General features: G+C 39.0%; 3 protein-coding genes across 3 annotated transcripts; 1 reads left to right on the plus strand and 2 right to left on the minus strand.

The window, feature by feature from the left end:
* Window positions 1-263: 263 nt before the first annotated feature.
* LOC133720293 (FACT complex subunit SPT16-like) lies at window positions 264-4,442 on the minus strand. Its single transcript, XM_062146545.1, has 2 exons — window positions 4,135-4,442; window positions 264-3,689 (listed from the first exon to the last, which is right to left on the minus strand). Exon 2 carries the CDS (start codon window positions 3,675-3,677, stop codon window positions 474-476), a length of 3,204 nt encoding a protein of 1,067 aa, XP_062002529.1. The 5' UTR covers window positions 3,678-3,689; window positions 4,135-4,442; the 3' UTR covers window positions 264-473.
* Window positions 4,443-5,109: 667 nt separating this feature from the next.
* On the minus strand, window positions 5,110-8,287 carry LOC133723663 (putative F-box/FBD/LRR-repeat protein At1g78760). Its single transcript, XM_062150549.1, has 6 exons — window positions 8,188-8,287; window positions 8,018-8,090; window positions 6,729-7,764; window positions 6,112-6,288; window positions 5,731-6,014; window positions 5,110-5,430 (listed from the first exon to the last, which is right to left on the minus strand). Exons 3-6 carry the CDS (start codon window positions 7,731-7,733, stop codon window positions 5,418-5,420), a joined length of 1,479 nt encoding a protein of 492 aa, XP_062006533.1. The 5' UTR covers window positions 7,734-7,764; window positions 8,018-8,090; window positions 8,188-8,287; the 3' UTR covers window positions 5,110-5,417.
* A 1,589-nt stretch (window positions 8,288-9,876) lies between these two features.
* Window positions 9,877-11,224, plus strand: LOC133723625 (peroxidase 5-like). Its single transcript, XM_062150517.1, has 2 exons — window positions 9,877-10,142; window positions 10,241-11,224. Exons 1-2 carry the CDS (start codon window positions 9,927-9,929, stop codon window positions 11,000-11,002), a joined length of 978 nt encoding a protein of 325 aa, XP_062006501.1. The 5' UTR covers window positions 9,877-9,926; the 3' UTR covers window positions 11,003-11,224.
* The last annotated feature ends 3,464 nt before the right edge of the window (window positions 11,225-14,688 follow it).

Genomic DNA, 14,688 nt, shown 5'->3' on the forward strand with positions numbered 1-14,688 from the left:
AACTCATTCCAAAAGTAAAAGCTAATCCGTGGGAATTTCATATATGGATTTGAAACGAAATTGAGAGGTTTAATGAGGATTGATCTATAAAGATAAGATAGAAAGAAGAAAGATAGTAGTCCTCCGACGAAACTATAGCCATTTAGTAAAAATGAAGCCACTCGACCTGAACCTTTACTCATTATCTTGGATCATTAATCGTAGTTTTGTTTCGAGATGATAAATTGTTTTGTTTCAAAAGCAAAAGAACAAAACTCAACAAGTACAAGCAAAAACCATAGGAAAGAGAATAAAAGATCACTTCCAGCGAGGATGCTACCAATTTACAAGCAAAATAACATAACCTATTGGAATGAAACCAAATTCCCTAAAAACGATCTACTAGAAAATAATATAAAAGTTCCAAGCTACGTCGTCAGCCGACCATTAAAGCATGAGATAATAACTAACTTAGACATGAAACAACCACCTATCTATCTCCTCAGCTTGGACCGCTTTGGGATGCTACCAGCAGGCGGAGCTCGAGCCTTGCCAAAAGCTTTCATCTTCCTTCTCTTCCTGTCCTCCTCGCTGTCCGACTCGTTGCCTTTCTCCCTGTCTGCATTGCTTGCTTCCCTCTCCAACTCTTCCCATGTCTTCCCCTCCTCATCCTCCGAGACTTCTTCTGAATCTTCCTCCTCATCATCCTCAGACTCCACAAGTGACGCACTATCAGAAGAATCTTCCTCCGATTCTGATTCGGATTCCATATCAGATGGTTCATAACCCTGGTCTGACTCCTGAGACTGTTCAGAGTCTGAATCCGTTCCCTCCAAATTCAAAAATTCCCAACCTCCATTATCAAGGAAGCTCTGCGGATCCTCAGTAATTGTCTTCAGTATAGGTTTCCACGACAGATTCATCCTGCTCTCATAGTACTTGATCTCTGTGTCGTCAAGCCATTCCTTGAGACCTTCAAGTGATGTGGATGGGATCGAATCAATCCGAAGAACATCTTTTTTAAAATCCTTGAATACAATTGCCAGGTCAAAATTCTTCTGTCCAAGCCCAACCCTTTCCAGATTCACAATTTCAATCTCGCCAAGAGTGACAACAAGAAAAGGAGTTTCAATCAGTTCAACCAGGCAATTTGTAGTAGGGACGATATATGCTGAGGATTTATAAGGCACACCGTGGAAACCAAGCTCCCTCATAGGCTGATCAAACATAAGTTCAAGTCCTTCAAACTGGGGCTGCTGCCAAAGATCCTGTACCCGAGTCACAAAGGTCCGAAATTCAGTGTTGACTTTGTTCTTCCTAGCCCTCTCTCGTTGCTCTTCTTCAATCTCATCTGGGTCGTAGGCAGATCTCTTACTACTTCCCAAGGTCTGAACTACATCCATAACCTCCACATAGAATTGCACGTCTTTGGTTTTCTTGTTGCCCACCATTATGTGATTGTGAAGATGAAAATGAAGGAGAGTAATCATCTCATTCTCTGCTGGCTGGAAAAAAGCATGCTTAATATTTCCATACATTACATCCACGCGCTCATCTTGTCTGGTGGTAGAGTAACGAAACCCATTTGCATGAGCTTCAAGAGTACCCGGAATCTTTCTGCCACGTCCACCAAACACAGGTCGAATCCAGAGGTCATTCAATCTCAGCGGCTTAAATTTGTTACCAGCTAGTTGGAGTTTCTCCTGAGTAACAAGCGTAGCCCTCTCAGCTCTCTCACTCTCCCTGGACACAACTCGCTTCCGAAGGTTTTTGATCACCTGTGTAACTTCATTTATGTGCCTTGTGTCCTTGGAGCGAAATGAAACTTCCTTTAAATATATAGAACCCAAGTTTTTCAGTGAGTTTGTATCATGAGGACTAAAAGGAGTCCCAGGAACATTGAAGATGATTCTGATATAACAAGCCTGATTAGTGTTGGCTGACTCCGCGTGGACACTAACTGTCCTTATGGTGGCAACATGAAAGGGGACCATGCTCCCATATATAGGCAAAAGAACAGCTTCATTATTCTGGTCAACTTGAATCATCAGATCTCTTTTAGGATTGAGATCATTTACATTCTTGTAGGCCACTAAATCAGATGAAGACTTTGCAGTGGAACGATTATTACCTGATCCATGTCCATCACCAGCAAGTCTACGGGCTGTTTCTTCATTTTTCTGGCGGGCAAGTTCTGCCTGGTGATGCCTTCGTAGCTCCTCCTTTGATTTCTCATTATTGTCTGACCTCAGATTGGTTTTAGATATCAAGGCCTCTGTTCCATTAGCCGGACCTTTTCCCTTCTCAGGCTTTTCTTCTTCAACTTCATTAAAGGAGTATGCCACATCTTTAACAGCTTTAGAAACTTTTACTGTCAGGACCTCTGGTTTGTCATTGTTGACAACAACAGTGTCAGCTAGCAACAAAGAGAAGTTCTGGTGCTTTGGATCACTGATACCACTCTGCAAGTTATGAAAACCGAGTGACACATTAAAGACCATGCCAGCTTTCACCACCCGATCATTTTTTGCATTAAGATTCAACCCAGATTCACGGAACTCAATACCAATGCCTGTCCCCGTAGATTTTGTCAAATTAGGTAATAGTTCAGGAGCATCCTTCTCTACAACAGCCAGTGCTGCTAGATATGCAGCACTGGCTTTATTGTCAGGCTTCAACTCACTAATGGCTGCAGCATGGGCCTTGAGAAGAACCTCATATGCCTTACTCTGAAGGGGATTAGCATCAATCAAAAAAGTCCTGGCAGCATTCGAGCAGTAATTGTGATAACGGGATCCAATAGCACATATGATCACACTTGCAGAATCATAATAAAGAAGCTCATCATTGCTGGCAGCACCAGGTCTGAGATCATACTTTCCTCCACTCTGAAAGATTGGAGGGTAACAGATATCAACATTCTGAGGATTGAGCTTCAGCCCAACTTTAGAGGGTTCCAGTATAAGTTTCTCTGTCTCATCCATCAAAGAAGAGTGAGTGACCTTCTTCTCATCATCAATAACACTCTCAAGCTTCGCCACCATTTTCTGCATAACAAGAGTATTTAAGTAAGCGGCCTTCTTGACATTACCAAGTTCCTCTTTCTCCTTGACAGCAAACAAGTCAGACAACCCATTTGTTACATCACCAAGCTGAACAGTTGCACTCTTCAGCTTCTCAAACCACAATTTCAAAAGATTCCCCTCAGGATCCTCCCTTGCTATCCTTCCTACAACAACAGTATCACGGCCATCAGCCTTTGGTTGGGCACGAATTACACCCAAAATAGTATCCATCAGAGCACTGCCATCATCACTCTTTGCCTTCACATGCGTCACAACATCAACACCCACAGCCTCTTTGGCAGACTTCTTCACACCTTGAAAAAAAGACACCTTCTTCTGGCTACCCAAGAAATGAATCTGCTTCTTCATGAACACCATTATCGTATCCGGAACATCATACCCAACCAACCACATCTGCAATGTTGAAGACTTAAGGTACCGGATTTCATCTGATTGTGGCGGTGTTGCAATCGCAATAACGTCACTAGAATCCCACAACTCAGGCTGCTCATTCCAGTGCGAATAGAGGGACTTCAATCTCTGACTGAAGACATTCAAATCAATGGAATAGGGATTATTTCCTGCTCCAGCTGCCTTTGTAGGCTTACTATTTCCATTTCGATTATCAGCCATTACGAACTGACTCTGCATAACAAAGATAGTCCATTAATGGGCTTCAAATGAGAGAATTCCCAACATTCATAAACAAATCCAATTGTGTTACCACCAAAAAAAAAAACATAAATATCTTCATCCCAAAATAAAGTAGCTAATAATCCTCTCATACAGAAAAAAAAAAAAAAAAAAAAAAAATCAATCTTTTCCCCTTTCTGAGGAATCATATAGTTTCATCTACTAAAAAATTACAAACGAATTGATATACAGTAACGATTAGGGTTTTGCTAAAGTTCGCCAGATTCAAAAGCTACAGTCGAATCCCACCAAACCCCTGCCACAATATCATAACCCCCTTTTCAATTTTTCCAAAACCCCCAACCCGAAACCCTAATTAGATTTTCGTCCGCCGCATACAACCCCAAAAAACAGCACAAAACTACTCGATTAATCCATAAATATCAACACAACGTACCTTTCCGTGGCTCCGGCGGTTGCCTTGCGGTGAAATTTGGCGGCGCCCGCAATGCGAATTAGGGTTAGGGTTTTGCTTTCGGCCCTGGCGGCGTCCCCAAATCCCCCGATTCTAAGCAAAAACAAAACCAATAGAGAGAGAGAGAGAGAGGCTCAGAGAAAGAGAGAAAAGCTGGGTTCTTTGAAAAGGATTAGAGAGAGTGGAGGTGGGTATTTATTTAGGGTTTCGCTTCGGATTTTCGAAATGAGAAAAATTACAGAGAGAAGAGGAAGGGTTTCGATTCAGGGACACAGACACTCCTTTTGATTTCGAGGGCTCTAGAAGAGAAGGGAAACCTGATTTTCTGGAGTGACGAAAATGGACCTGATGTTTTGGGGTTATGACTTGTCCTGTGGGTGTATGCTGCTGGTCATTGGGAGTTTTGAGAGGGGTATTTCGGGTTGTTCGGATTGGGTTTGTCAGTGCAAGTGAATATGTGCCAGACGACGTCGTTGGGTTGAGAGGGAAATAGAATTGGGGGATTGGGCTTGGGCTTTAGGAGTTGGGCGGTGGCGGGAAAATGATTCTTCTTTGTTGAAAATATGGCGGGAAAAATTATGGTTTTGGAGGGATGTAAGCACTTGTTAGGGTTCACTAACCATTTTAATTAGTGATTCCGATTAAAGATTTACCTTGAAATGCAAGGTTGTTCGTGATTGCAGTAAATAACTTTGTATTCCGGCCTAACGGCGGTAGTATTACCTGCCATATGAAAAACAATAAAATTTACTAGTTTTCTAGTTAAATGGTTGTATACTATGGTGCTTCAGAAAATTACGTCAGAGAAATCGAGCAATCTGAAGTGGATGTTCAGCAAAATTAAGAGAGATAGCTACTTCATGTCTTCAATCTTCATGAACCATTGAAATTAAAGACTTTTGTGGCGAAGAATGAATATCAGAAATTTAGAATCAGTAACATAAAATATCTGAGTTTTGTGGAGTATCTCTACGCAAAATAAACATCCAGTAAGATGTTGGCTCGGTTAAGACTGATTTAGACCCAAAACAAGAAAACAATTACCACCTTATAGGTAAAGAACCCTGACAGGTGATCTAAACCAACTAGCTAGAGGCAAAAATTACAGCACAAAGTACTCCTTCTGTAGAAGAACCCTTGCATGTAAATCTACTACGATGGGAAACAAGCTTTGATACATCTTCCTCACCCTCTTCAAAACCTTCAGAATTCCTGCGAGTTCTAAGGATAGCTTCTTCTTTTCAGCATTCTGGACTTGTGATCAACTAGAACATCAGCCTATATGTAATCAACCATACACCAGATTATGGATGAGTATTTATGTGCATGCCATGATAAATAGTGTTTAAATATGTTACTGCAATTCAAAAATCTGAAAGGGTATAATCATAAACACACCCTGCGCAACTAATGTACGTTATCTAAAACTAAGATATATCAAGAGTCTGACCAAAACATATTGACATCCGAGTTTTACATTTCAATAGAATGGCCATACTGCATCCATCAACATCAAATTAAGGTTTTGATATGATGAAATGTGATATAAAAATTTCTGAAAGTAAAAAAATATTATACCTCCTTTCTGTTTCCTTTGTTTTCTTGATCAACTGCTTGACTGGTTCCATAAAGATAACATTGGCAGTGGAATAGCAGAAGCTTTTATTTTGAAGCCAGTTTATAGCACTATGTTGGCCTGAGTGATAAATGACCATTCTCTTCAAATTCCTAGCATTTTCGAGCAAATAAGCTGCAAACTCCACCTCATTATCTCCATTGAAAATTGGTATTGATACGTACTCAAGATGATCAACAAAAGCCAGGTTCAGGGATTTCCAATAGCTGATATTGAACCCAGATGACTGGAGACACAACAAAACAAACAGACCAATTTATCTTTTCTGAAATAACCAAGAAAACAATTTACCAAAGCCAAAGAAGGAGAACTACTTTACTTACATTTGTACTAGAGTTGAGAGGGATGACTGCATTACTTATGCGCAAACTAATCAAATTAGGCACTGTTTTAAGAAGATTGGCCATAGGTGGGACAAGGTCGTCAGTCAACGTCCCAAGCATAGAAAAGCAATAAACATTATCTAAGGGTGGTGTCATGATGCCTTCCCTGAACACAACCTGCAGTATTTTAAAAGGAAAAATGTTAAATAGAAAAAGAATGAGAAACCAAAAACGCTTGGGAGTCGAGAAAACAGTTACAAAAGTTGATCTAATATGTTTCCGAAATACACATGAATAGCAATCAACTGTTCCAAATCGTAATCACTATCATGTTTGTCAATGACTATCATTTGCAAAATCTGTGACTCAGTGTTGTAAGTTGTAACTGACAATTTATAAATTTTTCAACTTAATGTCTTTTAGTATGATATATACAAAGCTTGCAGCATTAATAAAAATTTACATGATAGCAAGTCTCACCATAACTTCAAAAGAAAATTGCTTAATATAAGAAACATAGATTAATTATTGTCGCCACGCCATGGTCACATAACCAAGATCTGTTCCCTGTAATATCCTTTATAGAAAACTACGTCTAAAGAATGGTGTCTTATTACCTTTATGATGTCTCCGATCACAGCAAGAACTTTAGCTCTGCTTACACTGCAAAGAATCTCAAACGCCTTGTCAAAATGATGTATGCCTAATGGATAAATTATTGACTTTTCTAAACACATTAATTTCCCCAAAGACAGGTAATTCATGAAAATCCCGATCAATGTCAAATCTTTAACATTAGGGGCAAAAATCTGCAAATAATCTATGCCACGTTTACGTGTTTTCCATTGTACATGTATTTTTCCCAGTTTTTCACCTGAGACGTTAAGGATGGAGAGCTTAAGGAGATCATCAGAACACAAACGATAATCACTCTTAAGACTAAATGATTCCAGAGATGAGCTTTCAATGCTGATTCTTTCTGTCTTGAATACCTGTTCAAGTGATAATTCCTTTATGCATTTGCAACACCATGAGATCCATTTACCAAACCCCTCCTCAATAGTAACATTTTTCAGTTTTAAGGATTGGAGATTACTGGAACAAGCAAAGGAGGGCGTCTTAAGAATCTTCCCTCCTGTGTTCAATACATCCACAATTAGATGCCTCAAAGACTTGCAATGAAAGATGCAAGACGGCAATTCTAATGTCATCATCCCCCCAAACTTACTGAGCTCAAGATTAAGACTTCCAACATTGCACTTGACTGCATAATTGATCCATGACATTACTCGAAAATGCTCATCGTTTCTTGCACTTTCTCCTTCAAAGATCCAATGAATACGAAAGCTCTTTATCTCCTTCTCCCCGCGTTGAAACAAGAACCTATCCAAACAATTCAACAACCTCAACCTATCCCGCATGTAAATTGCATAGGCCGAATCAAAATCCAAGTTCTGAACGCATAGAGAAAACTCTCTACATCTTTTGGACACACATCCCACACAAGCACTGTCTCTAAAACTGACGAAGGAAAGAATTTTACAAGCAACATCCTCTGGAAGATTAGTAAATCTATCTCTCACTCTCTCTCGAGAAGCTCGAGAACTTGCAAAGAGTTCCATGATACTTTTGCTTTTGTAAAACACCTTAGACCTATAAGGAGTCAATGATCAAGAACATAAAACAAAATTATTACAATATATGACAACTTCTTGGTGAAATGAACCCTAAACTAGAAACCATTATCTTCTAATCTATAAAGAATCATCTCAATGGTACTCAATTGAAGCAAAATTTTCAATAAACTAGGAAATGATAAGTGAAACCAAACTAACTACTGAACAGCTAAATGGGTTCATCCAATATGTAAATCAAGAACATTAAGTAAAGTGATTGATGGGCTTACTCAAGAACTAACAGCTTTGTAAACCCAGTAGAGAGACTAAAGCATGATTTGCAGCCACATTTTCAGCAAAATCCTAACACAAAAGCCCTCCAAATCAGACTTTGAAATGCATTACTTGTATTTGTAAATGTAAATGTAGTTGAAATTAAGCAGCAAAGATGAAACCTGACCTTGCCAAATGCTCCTAGAATGGCTCCATTTCCCTCACAAAAGCCACAAATGGCTTCTAAGTTGAGATTTGGGAATGGAAGAGATTCCTTATACTGCTTTGGGTTTTGGGTTTTGGATTTTGTGCTGCTTTAGGAAAACTGGTTCTCTTATATTTTTTGGGCCTTGCATTGGGCTTCTTTTTCCTGTTTTTCTGCTTAAAGTAGGGAAGTGATTTTTACACGCTATTCACACCCCCCCATGCGAGTATGCTATTGACATCAACAGGTTTGACACCTCGAAAGGAGACATTGTGACTAACGTAAGTAGCACTAGCTGAGTTGGTAACTTTCTTCAGTCCATGTGATCAAAATTTGATCACTTCAGTTTTTTACCTCATGTTTTCTAGGGAGTAACTGCCAATGCTATTTTAAAATTTAGGACATTTCTCCCGAGTTTTTTAAATTTGAAGATTGTTCTTCCTATGAATTAAGAAGGTCTTGAGTTAGACCGTATTACTATTAGATTTGTATAGACAATAAAAAAAAATTAGGGATACTTCGATACTTTCGCTTACGAAGCATGGGGGTTTGTACTATTGAGATTAATTTGTGTGTTGGCTAACGTATCAAAGTTTGATTGGGGGATTAGACCATCCTAGTGATCCGACAGCCCCACTCAAGATTTCCCGTCATATGATCATACCAGCATTCTAGCTAGGTTTTCATGATCTCTTGGAGCAGCTGGATTGGATTTTGGGACTGTTGGCTATGGCTGATGATGTGTCTGGCCTTGATTAGTAATCTTCTTAAGACTTGTTCCAGCTTAAGTACGTTTTTGTTCTTGTTCTCTCTGCATCAGTCTCAGAATTAAGCGTGTAGAGATTAAGAAATAATGGACAGGAACCAGGCTTCCAGGAATCCAGGACATGCCAAATGGATAGATAGCAGTGGCTAATAATTCTAGAGGATTAAGTCTAACACTATAAACTTTCCTCAAAACAAAAGAAGGGCTGCCACTAATGCCATGTATGGCTTTGTCATATAGAGGCTTGGTTGTTTACCAACTTCATTACCACGTCAACCACCAAATAGAATTGTCTTATACCTTAAGCTAGCCTATATATTATTACCAAAGAGGAAGGCCTGCAGTGCCATGGCTAAGTCAAGCTTCCTATTTTGGTGTTCTTGCATGAGGACTATCAAACTGTTTTGTTTCATTTTGCTGAAACTTGAAATGGTGCATGGTCAAACACCAAATCGATTATGTTATTTTGTTTTCAACCCGCACCCGCATCAAGTTAATTTGTTCATTTTGCGCTTAACTTATCTTTTGTTCGAGTAGTGTAAACTAGAAGCCATTACTAGCTAGCCAACTAATACATTACAAAATCTTAGTTAAACGATCTGCAAATGATATAATAAAAAACGTTAGAAACAATGCTAGCTATATATAGGTTGAAACTTTTGTCATGAAGTGGACACCACTACCAAAATGGACAATGAGCACTCCTTATCATCCTCTTCATTGCCAGTTGACATCTTTCAAAATATAAGTGAAGTTTTGCAATATTTGAACTGTTCAAACTTAGACAGCTTTGCAGTTTGTGCTTTGCAGCTATACGTACGCGTTTCACGAAAACCATACTACACTTCTTAAGCTATAAATATTAATTTAACTTCAACAATTTTCTCAATCTTCAGCACTTCAGTTCTCAATCATTCAGTTTTTCATATCACCACCGGCTGCACTATACTTTGAAATGAGTAACTCAATGTTAAGGTTGTGCTTGATCTTCCTAACCATGTCTATGATGGTCTTCATGTCATCAGCCATAACCCCCAGAGTTGGTTTCTATAGAACAAGTTGTCCTTCTGCAGAAGCAATTGTGAGAAAAGCTGTAAACAAAGCCGTGGCGAAGAATCCTGGCATTGCTGCTGGCCTTATCAGAATGCATTTCCATGATTGCTTTGTCAGGGTATGCATACATGCTTCATTTTCATTCATGAAACTAATGGTTTTAGTTTTTGAATTATTAAGTTAATTATAACTAATCAAATCTATGTATTATTTCAGGGTTGTGATGCATCTGTCCTACTTGATTCAACTCCTGGAAAGCTATCTGAAAAAGAACATCCGGCAAACAACCCAAGCTTAAGAGGCTTTGAAGTGATCGATGAGGCAAAGGCGGAACTTGAATCTCTATGCCCGAGAACTGTGTCATGTGCTGACATTCTTGCATTCGCAGCTCGTGACGGTGCCTTGGCAGTTGGTGGCATAAACTACCAAGTGCCTTCAGGGAGGCGTGATGGGAGAGTTTCATTATTTGACGACCCTTCCCAAGATCTTCCTTCTCCTTCTTCGAATGCCAAGGAGCTCGGGGATAGTTTTGCACGCAAAGGCTTTAGCTTGGATGAAATGGTCACATTATCTGGGGCGCATTCCATTGGTGTGTCACATTGTTCTTCCTTCTCGAACCGCTTGTATTCCTTCAATAAAACTCACCCACAAGACCCTTCCTTGGATCCCAAGTTTGCTAGGGACTTGAAAGCCAAGTGTCCTCCATCCTCATCAAACAATGTAGTCCAACTTGATGGTCTTACACCAAACAGGCTTGACAATAAGTACTACACTAACTTGATGAACCATCGTGGCCTATTTGAGTCGGATCAAACTCTTCTTAGCAGCCATTCAACGGCGGGGATGGTGAGGAATAATGTTAGACTTGGTCCAGCTTGGGCTAAGAATTTTGCATCCGCTATGGTGAAAATGGGTTCCATTGATATCCTCACAGGAAGACAGGGTGAGATCAGAAAAAAGTGCAGGGTTGTGAACTAGCTAGCTAGAAGAACTCTAAGGGTTTGTTGGTTCGATCATATTGAATTTGTTTGTTTGTTGTCACCGTTTTTTCATCAGTTATCATATTGAATTTGTTTGTTTGCTGTCGCCGTTTTTTCATCAGTTAGGTTAAATTCTTTCGTCTAATTATTTGATCACTTTGTTTACAACCAAAGATCATTAGAACATGTGTGTAAATTCAGACTTGAAAAAGAATGTAAAATGCAAAATAAGCTACTATTTTATTTTTATTTTTTAAAGTGAATTCATTGAAACTTTTAACAATTACAATCGTTTGGAATGGCATCCCGAAAAACATTGGGAGCAAACACAAGCAACAAACAGCTTGAAGCTAGAACAAACCCGAAGGTGTACTACACTAGCAATTTGTAAGTCGCTTTGGTTTATGGTGATGCATATGTTACCATATTTAATTACATAAAATGTCCTAGGTTCCAAGTAAAACTAATGGAGAGATATTAACGATTCCATCTATTTGCAATATTTTTTAGAATGCTAGGTACTCATATTCTCATAAAAACTTATACAAAAATATGAATTTGAAATTTGATTCCTGTGTGAGAACTAAAGTACTAATGTGAGAGTTAGAAACACGACCAACTTTGAATATTTGTTCTACAGGTAAGAGTGATAAGGTGAAGGAAAAAGGAAAGGGGAAGGCAAAGAGAAAGAGAGCTTTGGATGGCCGTGCTACACCAAAACGAATGACTAGATCGATGGACGTACTGATGCAAACTTTTTTTATTTGCATTGAAGATAGGAATGAATATGTATAAGGATTTCTTCTTTGACGGATGAATTTGGACTTATAAATCGTCAAATGTCACACTGGTTCGACTGTAAAAAGAGAGAAGCTGATCTAGATCGAGGACCTCTAAGAAGAAAGAGTTTAATGGATTCCGGTATGAATGGATGGATGATTTATGGGAGTACATATATATGCATATAAGTGGTTAATATGACAAGGAATTTCAGCAAAAATAGGACATCCATATGCTTTTAATTTGCTACTACGTACATTTGTGTATCCCAGCTTCAAAAATACAGGCAACATTTTTTAGTTTTTACACTGCGCTCATTTCAAATCAAATTGTAATTGTAGAAGGTGGCAAATGTGTGAAGCCCCGGCCCCAAACTTTTTTTCTAGTTTACCCCATCATCTATATAGAAATCCTATTAAAACTTGCAGGTGGCCAAGTCACAACTAGTTTTTTTTTTCCCTTCCTTTTATTCTATATTAATATCAGTGTAGGTACCAGTATGATGGTGATGAAATTAATTTCTGCAACAGACCAGCTAAAACTCCTTGTATATATATAGAAATGTATCAGTAGTCATGTAGGGGGCAGATATATGAATTAGCACATGTCACTAGAAGAAACTGGAAAAGTAATAAAGTGAAGGAGGGTAAAGAGCGTAAAGGTCAGTGTCTGGGATTTAAGGGCCATTGCTTCTTTACTTCTTAGTCCTTTCAATTTTTGTTAGGTATTACCATCATAAATTCTACACCAGTTCCACAACTCCATTTTTACTACAGCAACGGTGACTTTGGCAATTCCAACTATCCAAGTAAAAAGACATTACTATTCCCAAATCTACCCTAGTAACAAAAGTTTAATATGCTGAACTGGCAAATTGATGACTGTCTTTAAATATTGTTCATGCTGTTAGGTAGTTTACCCAACACTCTTACCCCTTTTACTACAGCCTGGTTAGCATGATTTTAACATATAACTAAATCATAGTTCCCCTTGCATTTTCAACTTTAGATGGTGAAAACTCAGGAATAGGCAAGTAGATGTTACAAATTTACATGCTGGAATGCTAGTGTTATCATCAATAGAACTATAGAAGGGCATGGACAAGGTCATGTGTGTAATTTTAATGTCACTTAATAAGCTTGGTTTTGTGTTTCTCCCGGTCCAAAAATGCCCTTGAATTAATTAGTAAGTTCCATACATAGCAAGGAATTGAAACCCTCTCTCCATGCTAAGCCAAGTCTTAGTAAGTTTTTCCTGAAATAGAAACCCTTTACACTATAAGAAGGGGCCCTTGGGCACATGGCTAGGCATCTCTTCCTTGTATAACAAAGAGTGTGAGAGCTAGCTTTGTCATTGTTAAGAGAGATCTGAGTGTTTTAAGATGGAGAGAGTGAGTAAGGTCCTGCTGATGATCCTGACTGTTGTTTCAGTGGTTCTGGCTTTGGGTGTTGAAGCAAGAGTGATGAAGACTAAAGAGCAAGTTGAGCACCCCCAAAACTTCTATGGAGGAGCTGGAGGTGCTTTCTTCCCAGGCTCAGGCCCAGGCTTTGCTACTGGAATTGGGTTTAGCCCATCAGGCTTCTGCACACTCCCTGGTGGATGTGTCCCTACTGCCGGTGGTTTGCCCACTATACCTGGTGGCTCTATTGGTACTAGTGGCGGTGGTTCAGTTCCAATGATACCACATGACTGATTTGGCGTGCTGGATATGGATATGGATCGGAGGAGGGTCTTGGGTTTGGTACTGGTCTAGTAGTTGGAGTCTTTAGTTATGGTATGTGTTTGCTTTAGTTGTGAAAGTTCTGGTTGGTTATCTCAGTTGGTGTCTGTTTTAATGTTTAGGGTTTTTAAGTATTGTTGGGTCTAGACTCTTGACTCTAGAGAAGTACTGATCAGTGATGCTCTTCTTCTACAAGTGCATCTACTAGTACTTGAGCAATATTGTTATGGTTCAGTTGTTAATAAAAAGTGATATTTGGTGTGATGCCTCTCTCTCTCTCTCTCTCTCTGATTTTGTTTTGAAAATTAAGCATCACGATCTTGTTGAAATTTCTAAAAGACTAGCAATTGAAGAGAAAAGTTTGCGTAAGCTGCTTATCCTCTCTTAATATGTTAAATGACCATTATGTTAATGAGAGATCTTTAATCTGGTGCACAAAGAACTCCTGTAATAAGCTAAACCCAGTACAGCATACATCTTGTTAACCAGAGGTTGAAGACCAGTCCAATATTAGCTTTACCAATATGCCCCCAGGCAATATACCACATGGAAAGGGCACCTTTCCAAGATCCCAGGAAAGAAACAGCCCTCGCAGCAAGAGCAGTGAGTAGATCAGGCATCCATATTAACAAGCATAATTAATATGAGTCTAGATGGTTTGGTTGGTCGTCAATTAAGAATCTCTCAAGATGTAAAGTATGATTATATGAGCCCCATTAATTAGGCCCTAAACACCAATTTATGTCTACCTTCAAAGCAATTGTGAGTTTGGTCACCAACCAGCTTCAGAGACTGTAAATGAAGCAATCAAGTGGCTTTTAAGGAGTTAATTTGGAGCTTTTGTACTTTGGTTAATTGATGGTGCTTCTTCAAGCTTTCATATGGACAGTGTTCTCAAGTCTCAATCACTCAAGGATATGATGCGCAAGTCTCAAGCCTTGAGGGCATATACAGTACGAGAAAATGCTCTTATTCAACTCATTTAAAGCTTAGGATACTTATGTTTGTGGCAACGTACTACTCTTTACTAGTTACCACTTGCCACTTCTTTTATACAACTCAGCTAATGAAAACAATGACACATATATAGGAATTATCTCAAAGACTTATCCAGAAACTTTGAGAAATATATCTAGAGAAATTTTACTTATCACATCTCCTTTCCACCGAACCCTTTTACTAAT

This window comes from Rosa rugosa, chromosome 7 (assembly GCF_958449725.1).
Source record: "Rosa rugosa chromosome 7, drRosRugo1.1, whole genome shotgun sequence".
NCBI classification, from domain to species: domain Eukaryota; kingdom Viridiplantae; phylum Streptophyta; class Magnoliopsida; order Rosales; family Rosaceae; genus Rosa; species Rosa rugosa.